Raw genomic sequence first — 16759 nt, forward strand, 5'->3', positions numbered from 1 at the left:
GTGTAAGGGACGATATCATGTTCAAAAACAGCAAGCTGTGTGAAGGTAATGCTCTTCTAAGAGGTCTGCTATATCCGTTAGCCAATGTAAAAGTCCATCCATCCATCCATCAATCATCAATCCGTCTATCTATCTATCTATCTATCTATCTATCTATCTATCTATCTATATGCCTGTCTGTCTGTCTGTCTGTCTGTCTGTCTGTCTGTCTGTCTGTCTATCTATCTGTCTGTCCATCTATCTATCTATCTATCTATCTATCGGCTTTCTTATCTGGTCCACCTGTCTATATCTTAAATGAGTATACTGAGAGGAAAGATAATATGGAATAAGGAACATGTTGCAAAATGCACAGTCTTTGGTATAAGCACCGTTTCCCTCGGAGCCAAATAAAAAACAAGACTTTGGTACCATGTAGCTGGAAAGCACACTGAATGGGATATTTTGGCTCCTTTCCTTGATTTATCCCCCCCATTTTTCGGGCATCCAGCTGAGCATACAGAACATTACGCTTCCCGCTGCGATAATATTATTTTGTTACATAATTGTCGTTACTGTATTTTGTTTGCCTCCGTGTGGGATCAAATGCTCTGTTTTTTTTTTGCTATTGCTTTCATAAAACGACTAACAGACTATTCCTCTGTGAGTGGGTTGAGCTGATATGAATATGATGGAAATGGAAAATGCTTTTGGCCCAAAGTAGATTAGAACAGACTAGAATAGAATAGAATAGAATAGAATAGAATAGAATAGAATAGAATAGAGCAGAGCAGAGCAGAACAGGCTAAAACCGAGACTTCTGCTTGTTTTTTAATAGTGTAATGTGAAAATAATGGTAAAGGCAAGGCTCCAAAAGAAAAAATAAAATGAAATAAAAAACACTCTGTATCTAACTGTTGTTGATGAGTTACAATAAACAACAACTTCTGTGATTGTGGCCCACTTTCACAGCGTGCAGCAAACTAACTGACTGGCAGTGGTTTCTCCTCCTACACCGAATCTTGTCTGTCACAGCTCCAGAACGGAGTAATGAGTCCTTCCCCCTGTTTAGAGAACGCGGGGAAGTCTAATTAATGGACTTTGTTTACACCCACGCCCCGGCTCCCCGCCGAGATGACTCGACACGCAAACTCTTCAAACACAAAAGACCTGAAAAGACATGAAAACGCTTTGACGGTGTTTAGATCTGTACGAACTCCGCCTTTAACACCAGTTAGCTAATCAAAATATGTTACGCTTCTTTGAAATCAGTTCAAAGATATGTACCTCGTGGAAGTTCTACTGCGATGTACAAATGGACGAAACACTTTCGCTTTCGCTTTCATCCGTTCAGTGTTTTTTTTTCCTTGTTTTTTTTTTTTTTACTGGCACAAACCAAAGAAGAGTGGTTTAAGGGAACACTGTCAAGTAAACATGAAATCAAAATGTTGAAAGTGTTTAAACTTTTAAACTTCCCAACAGTGTGGAGAGCAGAGGTATGAGGTAAGTGTAGGAGTGATATCAGTTTAACAACTGAACGACAACACCCTTTGATGCAATATGCACACAGACCAAGGTTCTTTAAAGAACCATTTCTGCTCTCCTTTGCTTAGATGCCTGCATTGTGTTTTTGTTTATCTGTCCTTGTATAGCCTCATTTGCAATTGCACAATATATACTATGGAGGGGTTTGGTTACTTTCCACATTTATGCCATCACCCACCATCCAATAACTAAGAATTAAGAACTTTTTATGGTTCTTTGGGATATTAAAAGATTATTTGTGGCACCAGAAATGGTTCTTCTATAGCATCACTCCAAAGAAGCATTTTCAGTTCCAGTTTGCACCTTTGTCTTTTTTTTTGTGAGGGAAACAATGGCCTCACAGTCTGGTCTCACAATAACAGCATTATGTGGTACAGATGTAGCTGTTGTATAAGTCCTAGTCTTTTTTTTACGCTTTGGTTCTCTGCCCAAGGAGGAAAATGGCAAATTCAAGTTTTGCTCTCTTTTCAGCCATCGGAAGGCACAGGGAATGCTTTGGCAATTGACAGGTTCAGAGACAGAGAGGTTTTTGTTACAATATACTTTTATGAATAGACTGCATAACACTGAGAAAAGAATTGTCCGCCAGGATTGTAGTTCGAGGAGATCAAGGCTGGTCGGTCCGGAGCACTTTTGTGACGTTCAGACTTGTCTCAGTCTCAGCCACTACTGGATGTTGACTCGATTTCTTTTTCCAAATTGGTCAAAATCCTATGCATTGATTAGTTGAAGAGTATAGTACAGAGCTCCTGCAGATAGATCCACATATCTTTTGATGCTACTGAAGCATTATTTTCACATTTGGAAAGACGTACACTTTATATTGGCTAATTTGGTCTCTGTCTTGAATGGACTTGTTTTGCTCTGGTCTCGGTGTTGTCTTGGTCTCGACCCTTTGGACCTGGTCTTGACTTGAACATAACTGGATCTGGTCTTGGAATTGAAGGACTTAACTAAGGTGGACTGGACTACAGCCCTGTTGTCTGCAGGGCTAATGCAAGACAGATGCAGGATAAATTAATGAAGGGGGATTTCTACAGTGGCTGCCATTGTATATGTAACAAATGTCATTCATAGTAACATGGATTATAATTTCCCACTCAGTCTCAAGCCCACGAGTCCTGTGCCTGCCAGCAATGATTTATGGCCAAGCTAACAACTTGGCTAAATCAAAAGTGCCTTCGTGAATTAGACAAGGGATAATATTTCTACTCTATAAAACAAAATCGGGCCAGATGTGACAGCTAAACCTGACATTTAAATGCATTTTAGATGTAAGTAGCTGTAAATAACTTCATATTTGTATTGTTTGGAGCAAAAATTGACTTTCTTGTTTTCTTTTATGGTGTGATCTGATAATTGCAAAGAGATTATTCTCCATCAATACATTTTACTCTCTAAGAATGATTAAATGTACTCAAAGAAGGCCCCAGGCTGTATAATTAAGGCATTATTGGCCTGAATATTAAAACGCCGCGAAGTGTACAGATTTTTTGTGAGCATCTAATATTGCACAGTCCACATCTCGATTGTCTTGAGGCTAAAATTATCATTCTGGTCTCCTGTCTCCTTCCCGTCTACATCTCCCCTTCATGTTTGAAATAATCTGTGAAATTAATTTGTTTGGTCAGTCTACTTGAAGGAAAGAGCAGATATTCCCTAATATTTTATGCACTCAGCGTAGATAATAATTGCAGACCAATACTCTGCAAGTCTGTGATTTTTGATAAATACAGGGCCTGGTTTGGTCACAGGAGAATGCTCCTCGACTTAAGAAGATAAATTATCCACTTAACCTTGCTTGTGGTCCAGCTCTCGGCTTAATCTGGGATCTCACATTGGCTTTATTGCTAGACAAAAAAAAACCCAATAAGATCAGGCTTTTTCCCCTCAGATCACAGCATCAGCCATGCCGCGTCAGGCCTCTTTCTTCTGTCAAGATGAAAAGGAGGGAGAGTCTTGATTAAAGTCTCTCTTTCTCTACCCCACTCTCACTTTCTCACTTTTTTTTGTTTTTGTCTCCCTTCTTCTCTTTCTTCCACGCTGACTCTCCCAAGACTAAAGTTTCCCTCTCACTTAACTACATTTACACTTAAACTCTGAACAAACGTACTCCTTTTAAACACACACACACACACACACACACACACCAACATACTTAACATGTACAGATGCACAAACACGGACACACTCACACACCCTGACACACTCATAGTACAGATTAAAAGATCTGAATTGATTAGATTAATCCCAAATAATAAACAGTCTTCTGGCTATGTGTGCCATTCCCAGCTATCGCATGTGTCATCTTATCGTTGTGGTGTCGTCTTATCATATGCTTATCACATTGATTCATATCTGGCTGTGACAAACAACTGGTGTGCTGGTACTGTTTCACATTGTGCTGTGCCTGTGAACTGATGGGAGATACAAGGCGCTCTCTGCTTTCAGAATTAGAGCCGTGTGTGTGTGTGTGTGAGTATTTGTGTCTCTATACTTATGATGACTAAATGTCCTCACAAGGACAGAAAGATGAACAAAATCATGCCAAATGAGGACATTTTGCTGCTCTTTATTTCTTCAGTGTGTTATTTTGGGGTTAGGACTCAGGTTTAAAAGATAAGATTAGAATTAGGATTATGTTTGCGTTAAAGTAAGGGTTAAAGTTTAGGGTTAAGATTAGGATTAGGTTTAGGTTTGGCATGTTGTAGTGGCAGAAAGACGTGAGTGTCTAGTTTCATTTGATATCAATGTCGTTGCGGAGTGACAAGAAAATTATCCCAACGCCTTTGAAATGCGACTGGCCCTTGTAGTTACAAATCTTATAATTTCACGACTCTGTTATTCAAACCCTTAGGAATCTGACATAGTTTGGACAAAATACATTTGATTTACTGATTCTGAAAGCCCAAGTCCCCCTCTTTCCAAAACAGTACAACGCTCATGTCATCAATAAAAAAAGATCAACTTTTCTCTGCAACTTTTCCTCGCTACGCCATTTGACTCCCAGCACCGGGTCCGTTTAAGTTTAGGGTTAGGCGTTAAGGAATTAATGTAGTCAGTGAAGGTCCTCACAAGTACAGTAATACAAACATCTGTGTGTTTTTATGTATTTATCTTGTGTGTGTCTGTTTGTGTGTCGAGGTACAAATATCACACTTCATGAATTCAGCAAGTAGTCGTTTCTTTTTCCTTTCTTGCTTTTTACAGTACAAGAGCCAACATTCACGCATAGTACACTGTAGGCAAATGTTGAATACTGTTGAAATATGAATGTGTGTTTAGCCTTAGTTTCTCCTACTGTTATAGCTGTCTCCAGCGGGCAATGTGTTGAAATTTTTGAAACCATGATGGTGGGCAGGGAAATTGTTGTTTTCTCTTAATTTAACACATTTAACACTAAATCTATAGCCATCAAGGGAGGACGCATTTGATAATTGATGCTGTTTTGCTCCCCTCTAAATCACATCCCTGCCACTCTGTTGATTCCCATATGATCTCTCTCTCTCTCGCTCTCTCTCTCTCTCTCTTTCACAGTGTTCATCCCTCCCGCTCTCTCTCCCACGCTTCCCCCTCTCCCTCTTTGCCTCTTGTGAGTCAACCTGTGACTTCTCACTGTAAATGGCATACATCACACGGTGACAGCAGGGCCATAACGCATAAAGACAGTGGGGCTGAACTATATGAAACCCACTCTGGGGAGCCCATTACAGCATGGCCAAGCCTCCTTATGCATTCATCCCGGGCAATATTAGCCTGCTTTTGGGTTCATAGGGCCATGGCTTCAGCTGCAAGTGCAATATACACAGCACATAAAACATTTATGCTGTGCCCCAGCTGTCTGCTATTGTTCTTTCCGGTGGGTGAGGGCTGAGAACACACAGGCTAATAAAAAACAATCCAACACCAGTGCACATAAAAAGTGTCAAGAGTTTGGTTGTCTAATAAATTTTCCTGTCCGGCCTCAGTTCAACCCGTGCTTCGTGTTTTTCAGTCAGGCTTTTCGGTTTAGCTCGATGTTACTGAGAAATGGGCTGAGTTAGTTACAGGCTAGATCCCCTATTCTACCCTTTTCTCCCCTCTTTTCCTTCTCTCTTCCTCTCCTCCATCCCTCCATTCTCCTCTCCACGTCTTCAATCCAATAGCTGTGCCACCACAGAAACCATGACTGCATATATTTTGAGCATGGGTGGCCCCAACAGGAGCTGTACCCCTATTTGGTATTAGTGCCATCTAACCACTGAGTTATTCAGAACCATTTTGAGCTACACAGCCCCCTTCTGAGCTACTGTTTCTATTTTGTTACGTTCTTGTGTATTCCAATTACCTTTTTTCCTTTCCCCTCCTACTGCCTAGCCCACAGCTGTATATCTAGACAACAATCAATAAATACTAGAGATGGACAATATATCAAATTCAGTATATCACAAAAATGTGACAATACGTATCGTGGGGCAGAAGAATGAATTGTGATATTAGCTGCATTTTTTTTTTATCACAAATGAGACAGCTTTCCCATCACAATTTCACAATTTCTAAGTTCTGTGGCTCAGAAATAAACATAATTCTGCACAGTCATACTTTGTCATCATTGAACTTATATTACATCGTATTTTGGTTGTCGAATCATGAACTTCATATCAAATCATATCATGAAATAAGCATATCGTCCCATTCCTAATAAATACCTACGGAATCTGCAAGCAGGAGAACAAATTTGTACTTCGCCAGCTTGTTTTTCCCACATAGTCCTGCTTCTCTTTTCCACATCTTTCCCTTTTGACTTTGCACACTAACTCTTTCCCCTCTAACTGCCCTCTTCTCCGCCCGCAGCTGTACATCCAGACAACCACACTGACCATCTCCATGAACCTGAGTGCGTCAGTGGCCCTGGGGATGCTCTACATGCCCAAGGTCTACGTCATCATCTTCCACCCGGAGCTCAACGTGCAAAAGAGGAAGCGCTCCTTCAAGGCCGTGGTCACCGCCGCCACCATGTCGTCCCGTCTCTCCCACAAGGCCAGCGACAGGCCCAACGGAGAGGCCAAGACGGAGCTGTGTGAGAACGTCGACCCCAACAGTAAGTATCGAGGAAGGAGCTTTTGCTCAGTCTCGTTTCAGTCAAATCGAGGGAGAGGAGCTTCGTTATGAATTTGAAATATAAATGAGACATCCATAACGTATAGAGTATACATTAATTCTAGTATATTCCTATTGTAATATTATATATGGTGTATAAATGAATTGTAAAACTAGAACTGAGATGAATTGAAAAGTAATGAAGCATGCTATTATTTTACTCGTCGAACCATACATTTATTTTACTTCCCGGTTTGACTGAATCATAATGTGACTGGCTGTTTCAAGGATGTGGAGAATGAATATAGTATTGTGCGCACAATACATCCATGGGGTTCCTTTCCTGGACTCAGACATACGCTGCAAACAACTTTGAGATACTATGAAACTGAAATAAGAGTTGGCATCAGCTTTTTAACTATATCCAACATACTGCATGTTGTATGCAGCATCTGGTGTAATACCCATGCAAAGCCAAAATCATATTGCATCATGTTGTGTTTATCTGATACAAGCAAGCATTACCTAATGCGGTGCCACTGATGTTCAGAGCAGTCTAAAAGATTCTATCTTTGTCTTGGAAAGTGACCCATGGAATCCAGTGGAGGATGTTCTCAAAAAGATGAAAGCCTCTCTTATTTGGGCACAGCAACCGAACTATGCCGACCAACTGACATGTTATTTCTCTCCAAAGAAACATATTTCCATGTTTACACATGCATGATCATTGGCTGGAATGATACCTTGTCACTTATGGCAGCTCTTTAGTACCAAAATCTGCTTTGGACAAGTGTTTGAAAGAATTTCAAATACAGCTTAGCAAGTGAAAGACTCTTTGAGTTTGCATACTATAATAGCTGGCACACTAAAACATTCTTGTCCCTGACAATTTGAAAAAACAATTTCTATACCTACTCGTATTTCTTTTACCTACTCTTCTGCATTCATTTATATGGAGTCTGTCATGAGAGAGCATCACTGCTGTTAATCTTGTGAATTAGTACAAATAGAATTCCATGAACTAAAAAAAAGTGTTTTCATGTGCAGGCTAAATATAGTATGTTGGAGCTGTCTTCTTTTCATGACTTACATCAAACAACACCTACTCAGCTGTCACCAACATTATAATTAAGAGTGTGCAGAGATTTTTTTTTTCTGTCAAAGGATTCTGTATATGTATTATTTCTTTGTAAAATGGTGGATAAAGACTTCTGCATATCTGAGTATCTAAAGTAACAAGAAACACAGAATGATTTGAAAACTACCTCATATACAGTATATTTGCAGCAAACACTGCCATGATACATATGATATATGCAATCTATTCTGGTACAGAGTCCATGTGATTCGTGTTACCATACACAGAGAACACCTATATTTAGCTCTGAGATGCTCAGCCTGTTTCGGTGCTTAGCATTTTCTAAATGCTATGCTGAATGCTGCCATGCTGAATTTCCATAACAAAAGCACGGCTTTTCCACAAAGGCATAAAAAGCATGTAAAAGCATGATCATATTCTTTGGAGTGTGGTTTGACAAAACTAGTCACAAAACTCTTCTGCTTCTGCTCCATAGGAATTCACAACTGTAAAAAAAAAAAAAAAAATGAGTTTCAGCCCAAATGCTCCCAGAAATAAAAGTGCACAAATTCAAATTACATGGCTATGTGATCATATTACCTTCTCTCAGTGGGACTCCCTTTGGGGCTCTCAGGGACAACTCACCAAATAATGTTTTTCTCCCCCTGACAGGCTAATTTCATAATTTATCAGAGGTAAGAGCAAATTAATCTTCTTCTTCTGCATTTCTGTCCTGACCTTGCTCCATTTTCTGGAGGTTTGACGAGATGGGGAGAGAGCCAGGCCAGAGAGAGAGAGAGAGAGAGAGAGACAGACAGAGAGAGAGAGAGAGAGAGGGAGGGGGGGGACAGAGAAATGAGGGGAATACATTTTAGCAGGAGAGAGAAGAAGGGAGTGCGTGGAGAGAATGCTAAATAGACTTCCACAGCTCTTTATCGGCATCCTTTCAATTGACTCATAACTTTTACATGAGGAGGGAGAGGGGAGCATAATATGACAATCTATTTGAGTGGCACATTTACAGTCTTTCTGCAGTGGTTCATGCATGCTATTTTGGGTTCTACTATAACAGTACAAGTGACCCCAAGACCCCCAGGTTTTACTGCTGCGACTGCAACTGTAGTTTTCAGGTCGTGAACAGCTGTGCATGTGGCATGCTGGTGAAATCCCTATTCAACACTTGAGAGCGATTTAGAGAGAGAGAGAGAGAGAGAGAGAGAGCAACCCCCCTTGAGATATTCCTCTGTGTATCTTGATAATCATAGCTCATCAATCAATCGTGTTTGTTATCGCACAGTGGGGGGTTTCCTAGCATGTTATCAACATTGCAGGGGCTTTGGACCCCAGCTGACAGTCTATTGCTATTCCCAGTCAGTTCATGGTAGAGAAGACACAGCGGTACTGTAGCTGTGTTGGCAGACCGCAGCTCAGTCATGACTCCCCGAAGACCACTAGAGCCATCTGTTGGACTGGGCCAATGTAGCTATCCAGTCAGAGAACTCCCTCCATTTCTCACTCGATTTCTCCCGTTCTCTTGCCCTCGCCCTCTTCTCACTCAGTCTCAGGTTTTCTGGTTTTCTCTCACTCGATTTTGCAGTCCCTCTCTCCTTTCAATCTTTCTCTCTCTCTCTCCCTCTCTAACTCTTCTCCCCCTCGCTTGTTGTCGCTCCGTCTCCTCCTGTCTCTCCTCTCTCTCCCTCTTTCACGACACTCTAATAGCCTTCAGTCGCCCCAGATGGCTCCATCTCTTTTTCTCTGCACTTATAGCTTTTCTCTCTTTCCCCTTCCTCTTTGCTCCTAGAGCTGATTCCCAACAACAAAGCCTTCTATCTCTCACAGTTCTTCTGGCCTCAGCCTCTCTCGAAAAGCCAAATCTCTCTGATTCTACTCTTATAAGGCCTCTCTGCCTTTCTCCAAAAGCTGATTCCCAATACAACAAAGACTTCTATATATCCCTTAAAACTCATATAGTCCTGGCTGCTCTCAAAGAGAATCCTTACAACCAGTACTTCAGTATGTCACCCCCTCTCTTAACAACACCCTGGGTCCGTGCAAAAGTGAAATCTATCTATTGCATTCATGATTCATTCCTGAGAGCCTTTGCCTCTCAAAAACATCTAAATCTGTTACTTGCGCTCGAAACGCTTATTTTGAGGCAACAACACAGAAGCTAGTGAAACAGCATTGACTGAACACACCTGAAATTCATCTTTTTTCTCTCACACCAATCCCTTTTTCATTTTAAAGGTTGCTTGACAACCGAAAGAGCGCAGAGCTTGCAAAAGGATCCGAAGAGGTTGTTTATGTGTGTTGTCTGTTTTATTCAAAAATTCTACATGTATTCATCCTAAATTGCTCAAGACAAAAAGACATGTTTTTACTAAATCTCTCCTAATGCAGTCCCTGAGGCTACTCTCAATCATTGTGGGTATAAATGGCTGTCGCAAATGTGTAATGTATTATTATGGTCAATCCAATAAGTCGGGCTCCTTTGGCAATATACAGCAATGTATAACATACCCTTGATTGTAACTGTGGGAATAGTTGGCCCTGTCAGACCAGTAATTGACTGCTTCCTGTATAAAAAAAGACGCCATTACGACAAAGTCAGGGAGGTTCAATGACACTGTCAGCCCTTAATATGCATAATGTGTCATTTCCCCTTTTATCTTCCTGGCATGATTGATGATGGGGTTTCGGCTTGAAGCCATCCGTCATTGGATGAACACAGGTGCCCAGTGGTAGCCAATAGCAGCAGGGAGGAAGTCGAGCTGCGAGGGGAAGATAGGAAGGTGGTCATGACTGAAGGGAGCGCCACAGATGACACTTATTCCAACCCTCAACCCAACTCTAACCCCAGTTCCTCTCATTTAGCTTTCTGTTAAAGGGGAATTCCACTGAAATTGATTTTTTTTTTCAGTTTAGTTTTTTTTTTTGCTTTGGTTTGCTTTCAGTTTCTTTTGAGTTATGACCACTCAATATCCAGAAAACAATCACATCCCTTTATTACACAGACTGAATTGTGAAAAAGAAAAGAGAGATGTTTCCTTCCCCAGGTATGAGAACATAACTTTTTTCTTTCAACCACCTTAGGCAATGCAAATTGATGATGTCATTGGATTGGATTGTCCTTATTCTTGAGAGCTCATAACTCAAACCGTACTTTTAAAAAATGGAAATATATTGGGAGATTATAGGAAAATGTCTCCTTTTGCAGTACTTTAAAATTGGTTTGGTGGAATTCTACTTTAACACATGCCCTGCCTTGGTTTCCTGTAAATTAAGACTATGCCCCCCCGAAAAACACTATTTTCTTGTCTTGCTAAAAGCTTGACTCAACTTTAATTGTGCCTCTATCTTAACCGTAACCGTTAACCTTCACCTAATAGCCAGAAGGACAGAAGCTGATTTTTTTTTTTCCATTTTCTCCCCCTTTAGGTCCAGCAGCAAAGAAGAAATATGTGAGCTACAACGACCTTGTGATCTAATGGCATCCCTCCATCAGAAAGAGAGACAGAAAGGGAAAAAGAGAGCGATGGTTGGAGATGTCTGGTCTCCTGCCCTTCTGGCTAAAAACAAAAAAAAAAAAAAAAGAAGAAGAAGAGAAGGCTGTTTTTTTTTTTGTCCCATGTGCTTCACTGCCCACCACACACTCTCGGATGCGGGTAGCAGCAGCAGCAGCCTGCTAAAGCAAAGCCTTCTGGGACTTTCCTTTGAACAGAGAATTCTGGCACACAAGTATTCACTCAGTCAAAGAGAAGCGGGAAACGAGCAGAGACCAAAAAAAAAAAAAAAAAAAAAACGAAACAAACTGGGGGTTATCGTGTTGACGGGGAAAACCAAGACCAAATTCTTTAGAAAATACAAACAAAAATACATGAATAAAAACAAGAATCATTTGTTCGTGAGATGATGGTGGTGATGGGAACAAAACAAACGTGGGAATGCATCAGCGGACATCGTGCGGCCCCCCCTGGGTTGTCTTGCGAACAGTAGGCAGCGCTCAACGGGGCGACGCGTTGCCCCGAGGCGGGCGTCTCACTCTGCTGATGATGTCATACAAAGCAGCCGTCTGGGCGTTTCACTGACACGCCGCAACACCCGACGCTTTCTACGGGACCCCCCCCCCCCCCGCCGCTCGTCTGTTAATGTACTTCCAAACTTGCAACTTTTCCAACCTTCCTGTCAAACCTGTGTGTGGTTCTTTCTGGCTTATATGTTGGCCTACTTTGGTTGTTGAATTTTTCTTTCTTTCTTTTTTTTTTTTTTTGTTCGTGTTTTTTTTAAAGACAATGATGATTATGACGTTGATGATGAATCTATTTTTTTCTTGCTTCTTGGATGCACATTGCTTTTTATTAAAGCCATATTCTTCTCTTTGAGATCTCTAGGGCTTTGTTTGTGCTGCCGCCTGGATTCTGATTTTGGCACTTGAAATGTAGAATATGTGGCACAAATCTGGAAGCGTATTCCTTAAGCGTATTAGATTAGGAGCGCTGACGTAAGACGAGTTTTCCTCTGAACTCGCAGTGATCTATTATGTGGCTGGAATAGGGATCCTGCATCATCCCTTTTCTCAGAAACTTTAAAAAAATACGGGCCTTGATCTTTTCATGGCTGTCGAAACAGATGAAGCAGCCAACAAAACATCAGAGGTGGGCATTTTGTTTATAGGTTTCTTTGTTTGTGAGCCCAAAAACGATCAGCTCAGTCACACACGGTGGTAAAAATCAGATTCTGCAGTTGGCCGTGTGCACAAAGCCAAAAACAGGCGTGTTTTTATGGCCTTTTTTTGTTTGAATTGTTGTTCGTGGTCCCATGATGAAAGCATTCCCATTCCAAGATGTGTGTTCCTTCTCCACATACACATACATGACTTCTCCAGTATTTTGTAGGTGTATGATGATGACCCTAACTGTGTTGTAGCTGACTTAAAGAGAGCCTTGGTCCAGGCTTCACCGGATTTGTGCTGAATCTCCGGTGATTTCGTGGTCTTCTGATACAACAAAAGGTGTTGATGTTGAGGTTGTCAATGCATGCCTGATATGTTTGATGTTGAAACTGAATCAGAAAAAAAAATAACGATTATAATGAAATCCTCACAACACAGTTGATTCCACCTGTCTGCTCTGAATTGTATTGTATGATCTTTTTTTCGTTTTTTTTTTCCTGTTTCTTTACCTTTACGTAACGGTTGAATTCCTCTGATATTTTCTCACATGGCAGAATATGGCTTTGATTGGTCTTGGAGTTTCTTATTGCCCTGGAAACTATGGGGGAATTGAGAAAAAGATTAATATATATTTAAAAACAAAATACTTAAAAAAGAAAGCATGTATGTTTTCTACTGTTTGTACTAGGTATATTCATGTTGCCCTTGCTGCTTATGTGCCAATGTTGTGGGAGAGATTTACGTTTGGCCACTCATGCAACTATTCTGTGGTGTTGTCCAAGAATGTATCAACATGAAATAAAAACATTTGGTTATTTTTTTTATATTCCCTGAAGAAAAGCGGTTTGGTACTTGTGTTTCACTCTAGAGAACTTAGTCGAATTGCCTTAAAACGTTATCACTGCACAATGAAATCAGTTTACTCTGAATAACTGACAATTTTGCTTGTGTTGAATATCAGTCGCCTGCAAAAACGTGTCTCCATTTTTTCATTTTATTTACTGTAACTGAGATGTGACATTGTTCCTTTTGTGGAGAAAAATGCCCACTGACACAAAACTTAACTGTTGAGAATGGCTCTTAAAATAAGATTTTCAGAAAATCAACCACTTTATCTCAATTCCTGAGAAGCTGGCTTTGTGAACATATAAGGATTCCTCTGGACACCAACAATACAACAAAATCTACAATTCCTGAATGCACAGCACAGATAAGTCTGCTACCGCTACTCCACTTTCCTAGCTTGTACGATTAGAAAAATCGTTATCTCCTACATTGAGATAAGTTGCCATCTCAAGAGCAGAATAAATGTAGAGAGAGTGGAGAGGGGGGAAGAGGTCTGTAAAATGAGTGTATCTGTTTTGCCCTTCCTGTGCCCTCCAACTGGCGATCTGCCAGACTCTGTGGTTTAGAGGCATCCATAGCGAGGAGGAGCAAATTATTTCCAACGGCTTGCTCACTCAGACACATGCCCTGTGAAAATTGCTCCTGGATAGCAGGAATTAATCAGCCCCTCTCACAGTTTCACCTTTGTTGTTGATATGATGCTTGTCCTCCTGATCTAATGATGGTTTGCCAACTTTTCAGTGATGCACCGGGCAATGTGCAGGGTAATGAACCATACCCGAGTCAATTCTAGCCATTTGTTTAAACTTACTAGATGCACCAGATGGGTGGGGTTTACTGTGTCAGATCCCCTCAGCAGCCATGGGTCCTAAGTGTCCTAGAGCAAGGTGCTGAACCCTCACCATTATAAGTCACTAGTGTATTCTAAATTGATTTTAGAGTAGTTCTTTGGGATTGCATAAACATCCCAACACTCGTGGTTCTTTGAGGAAAAACCCCATCAATCCGGTACTCTAAGTGGTTAAAACAGACACTAACTTTTTGACCCAGGTATTGCAATGAACTGGCACAGAATGGTTCGTATTGGAAGTAAAACGACATGACATAGGAAATCTAACTGATATAATGATGTTAACAAACACTATTTTGTGATTTGGCGTGCTGCAGTCGTGTGGAATAGGGTGTTTAGCCAATCAAAAGCACAGTCATTCCAGTTGAGACTGAGAAATATATTTAAACTAGAGGGCACATGGAGAGCACAAACCTCCACCAACACTGAATAATTCTCCAACTTGCTCTTACACCCAAATACATCATTCCTGCCACTTTAAGTTAAATTGGTTTCTTGACTGCAAACATACCCTTAGGATTTGGAATCAAGTCTCTATCTCGTTTCCTAGTTATGGCTAGAAATGGCAGAAATCCAAGATCCGGATCACCACCAAAATCAAATTAATTGTTGGCCCAAGGCCTATGTGTCCACCAATAAGATTCATAGAAACCAGTTCTTAAGTTGTTGAGATATTGTGCAGACAGACAGACAGACAGACAGGCAGGCAGGCAGGCAGGCAGGCAGACAGACAGACAGAAAGACTTTCAGAAGTGAAAACATAACATTGGCAGATGTAACAAAATAAACCTAAAAGTAGCCAGCAATGGAGTGACAGTGGTACCACAAGAAATATTGGATTCCTATTCCAGACTGGGCCTTCAAAACATTAGTCAGTGCATATCAAATTACAAGCTTGAGGTGAACTATTAGACCTTTATTTGAAATGTTGTCGATTCTTGTATCCGCCCAGCTCTTACTCGCCAATGTTTGCACAGGATACAGAACCATCTTAAGATTTGTTGCTGATCCCTTTGACTAATTAAGCCCAAAGTTGCCGTTCTACTCCAATTTTTCCAGATAGTGTTTTCTTTCCAACTCCAAAGTTCAAAAACTCCTTTTCTATTATTATACTAGCAAAAAGACTGCATCTTCCACTGCAGTGGCTATTAAAGTGCTTTCTCAGCATGTTTTCCCCCTGCTAGGATATCAGAGCCCTAATACGACTACTGGCATCCCATCCTTTCTCCCAGAAACACTAATTGGTTTGGCGGTGACTAATCTAATTGGACACTGAAGGTTAGCTATGTGAATCCAAAGAGATACAGCCCTCCCCAAAACCTCTCTTATCTGTTGCCCAGAAAGAGGCTCAGAGACACAGGAGGAGAAGGAGGAGGAGGACAATCCTGCTGTATCATTATTTCCAGGGGACCCAGCATGACAGTGGGCATGAAGGAATGAGGAAGCGATTGAGGGACAGAAGGGATGGGGATGGGGGGTGAGGAGGAGAAATAATGGTGAAAAGGACAGAGAGGGTGAGAGTAATTGTATGGCAACGGAGAAAGACAGTGATGAGAGACACAGAGATGTAAAAAAAGGCAGCATCCCTGTAAACGCAAATGCAAGCAACATACATGGAATATTCTGATTTTACTGGTATTATTAGAGGTGTGTCAGAACATGCATACACCTCAATCACATTTCTGTTAAAGTCCCCATGAAATGAGCTCCCATCACTTTTAATTCCTGGAAAACAGAGTATCTTTCATGGTGACTTCATGCTGCACTAGTAGGCATAATATATACATCTCTAACCAATAAAACCATCAGATTTGTGGACAGTCCTGCCCCTCCACATCCATCCCATCAAATAAAATTGCCTTTCTCTCCCTTACTCATATTCCATTGGTTTAGTCAAATCAAGGACGTAAAGATTTCAGTGAGGTCTTTAAGGATGATACCGGTGCTTTTTTTTTTCAGGTTTTTACCAAATGTCTAGGTTGCTCATCTCTTTTAGATTGTTCCTGCTGGTGTCTGCACACAGTCAGTGTAGTTGGAAATATTGGGGCTTGTTTTCCTCTCTTCAGAAGAAGCCATTTGCTGCCATTCATTCTTGTACACTATGAAAAACAACTTCCACAGACTTGAAATTAGATAATCCATCACATTAAACATGAAGCCTTAATTTGGTTTAGTCAAAGTATCTGTTTTATTTTTTTGTTCTCATATCAGTGTGCACATTACGTTACACTCTGCTTACTGTCAATCACCTGACACCCACAAGAAGAAATGAAAGACGGAAAATGTGTAAATGTTAAAAAAAAAAAAATGTTACGGCATGCATAGCAAAATGATTGGGGAAAGTAGTAAATGGGCTACAACTGTAAATGACACTAGTAAGTGTGATCAAATTGTGCATGCATTGTTGGTGATGTAGCTCATGTTGTTCTGGGGGAATCAGTACTGACAATAACCACATGCCACATGAAAACTGAATTATTAGAGGAGGTTTCACTTTACATAATCATGTAAATGACTTAATCGCACTATTGTCTTAGAGCAGTGGTTCCCAAACTTTTTAAAGTCCTGTACCCCCTCAAACATTCAACCTCCTGCTGTGTACCCCCTCTATCTCCACAGACGGCCAACTCTCATATGATGTTACATTGTGCCATATTTGTAAGCCTGCTATAAAAAGGAAGTACCGTAAAACTTCAATTAATAGCCCGGG

General features: G+C 40.8%; 1 protein-coding gene across 1 annotated transcript in view; it reads left to right on the top strand.

Annotated features, from left to right (window-relative positions):
• The window catches only part of LOC139665351 (metabotropic glutamate receptor 7-like), a gene marked incomplete at its 5' end in the record, with an annotated part of 37146 nt that extends 25977 nt beyond the window's left edge, over positions 1-11169 (top strand). The window contains 2 exons of the mRNA XM_071544346.1: positions 6358-6604; positions 11120-11169. Of these exons, the coding sequence (XP_071400447.1) occupies positions 6358-6604; positions 11120-11169 (297 nt within the window). The remainder of the gene's footprint in view (positions 1-6357; positions 6605-11119) is intronic.
• Between the last annotated feature and the right edge of the window lie 5590 nt (positions 11170-16759).

This window comes from Centroberyx affinis, unplaced genomic scaffold (assembly GCF_046629955.1).
Source record: "Centroberyx affinis isolate AG114_WGS23_722 - 3 ecotype Tasmania unplaced genomic scaffold, CSIRO-AGI_Caff_v1 ptg004540l_1, whole genome shotgun sequence".
In the NCBI taxonomy this organism is placed as follows: Eukaryota; Metazoa; Chordata; class Actinopteri; order Beryciformes; family Berycidae; genus Centroberyx; species Centroberyx affinis.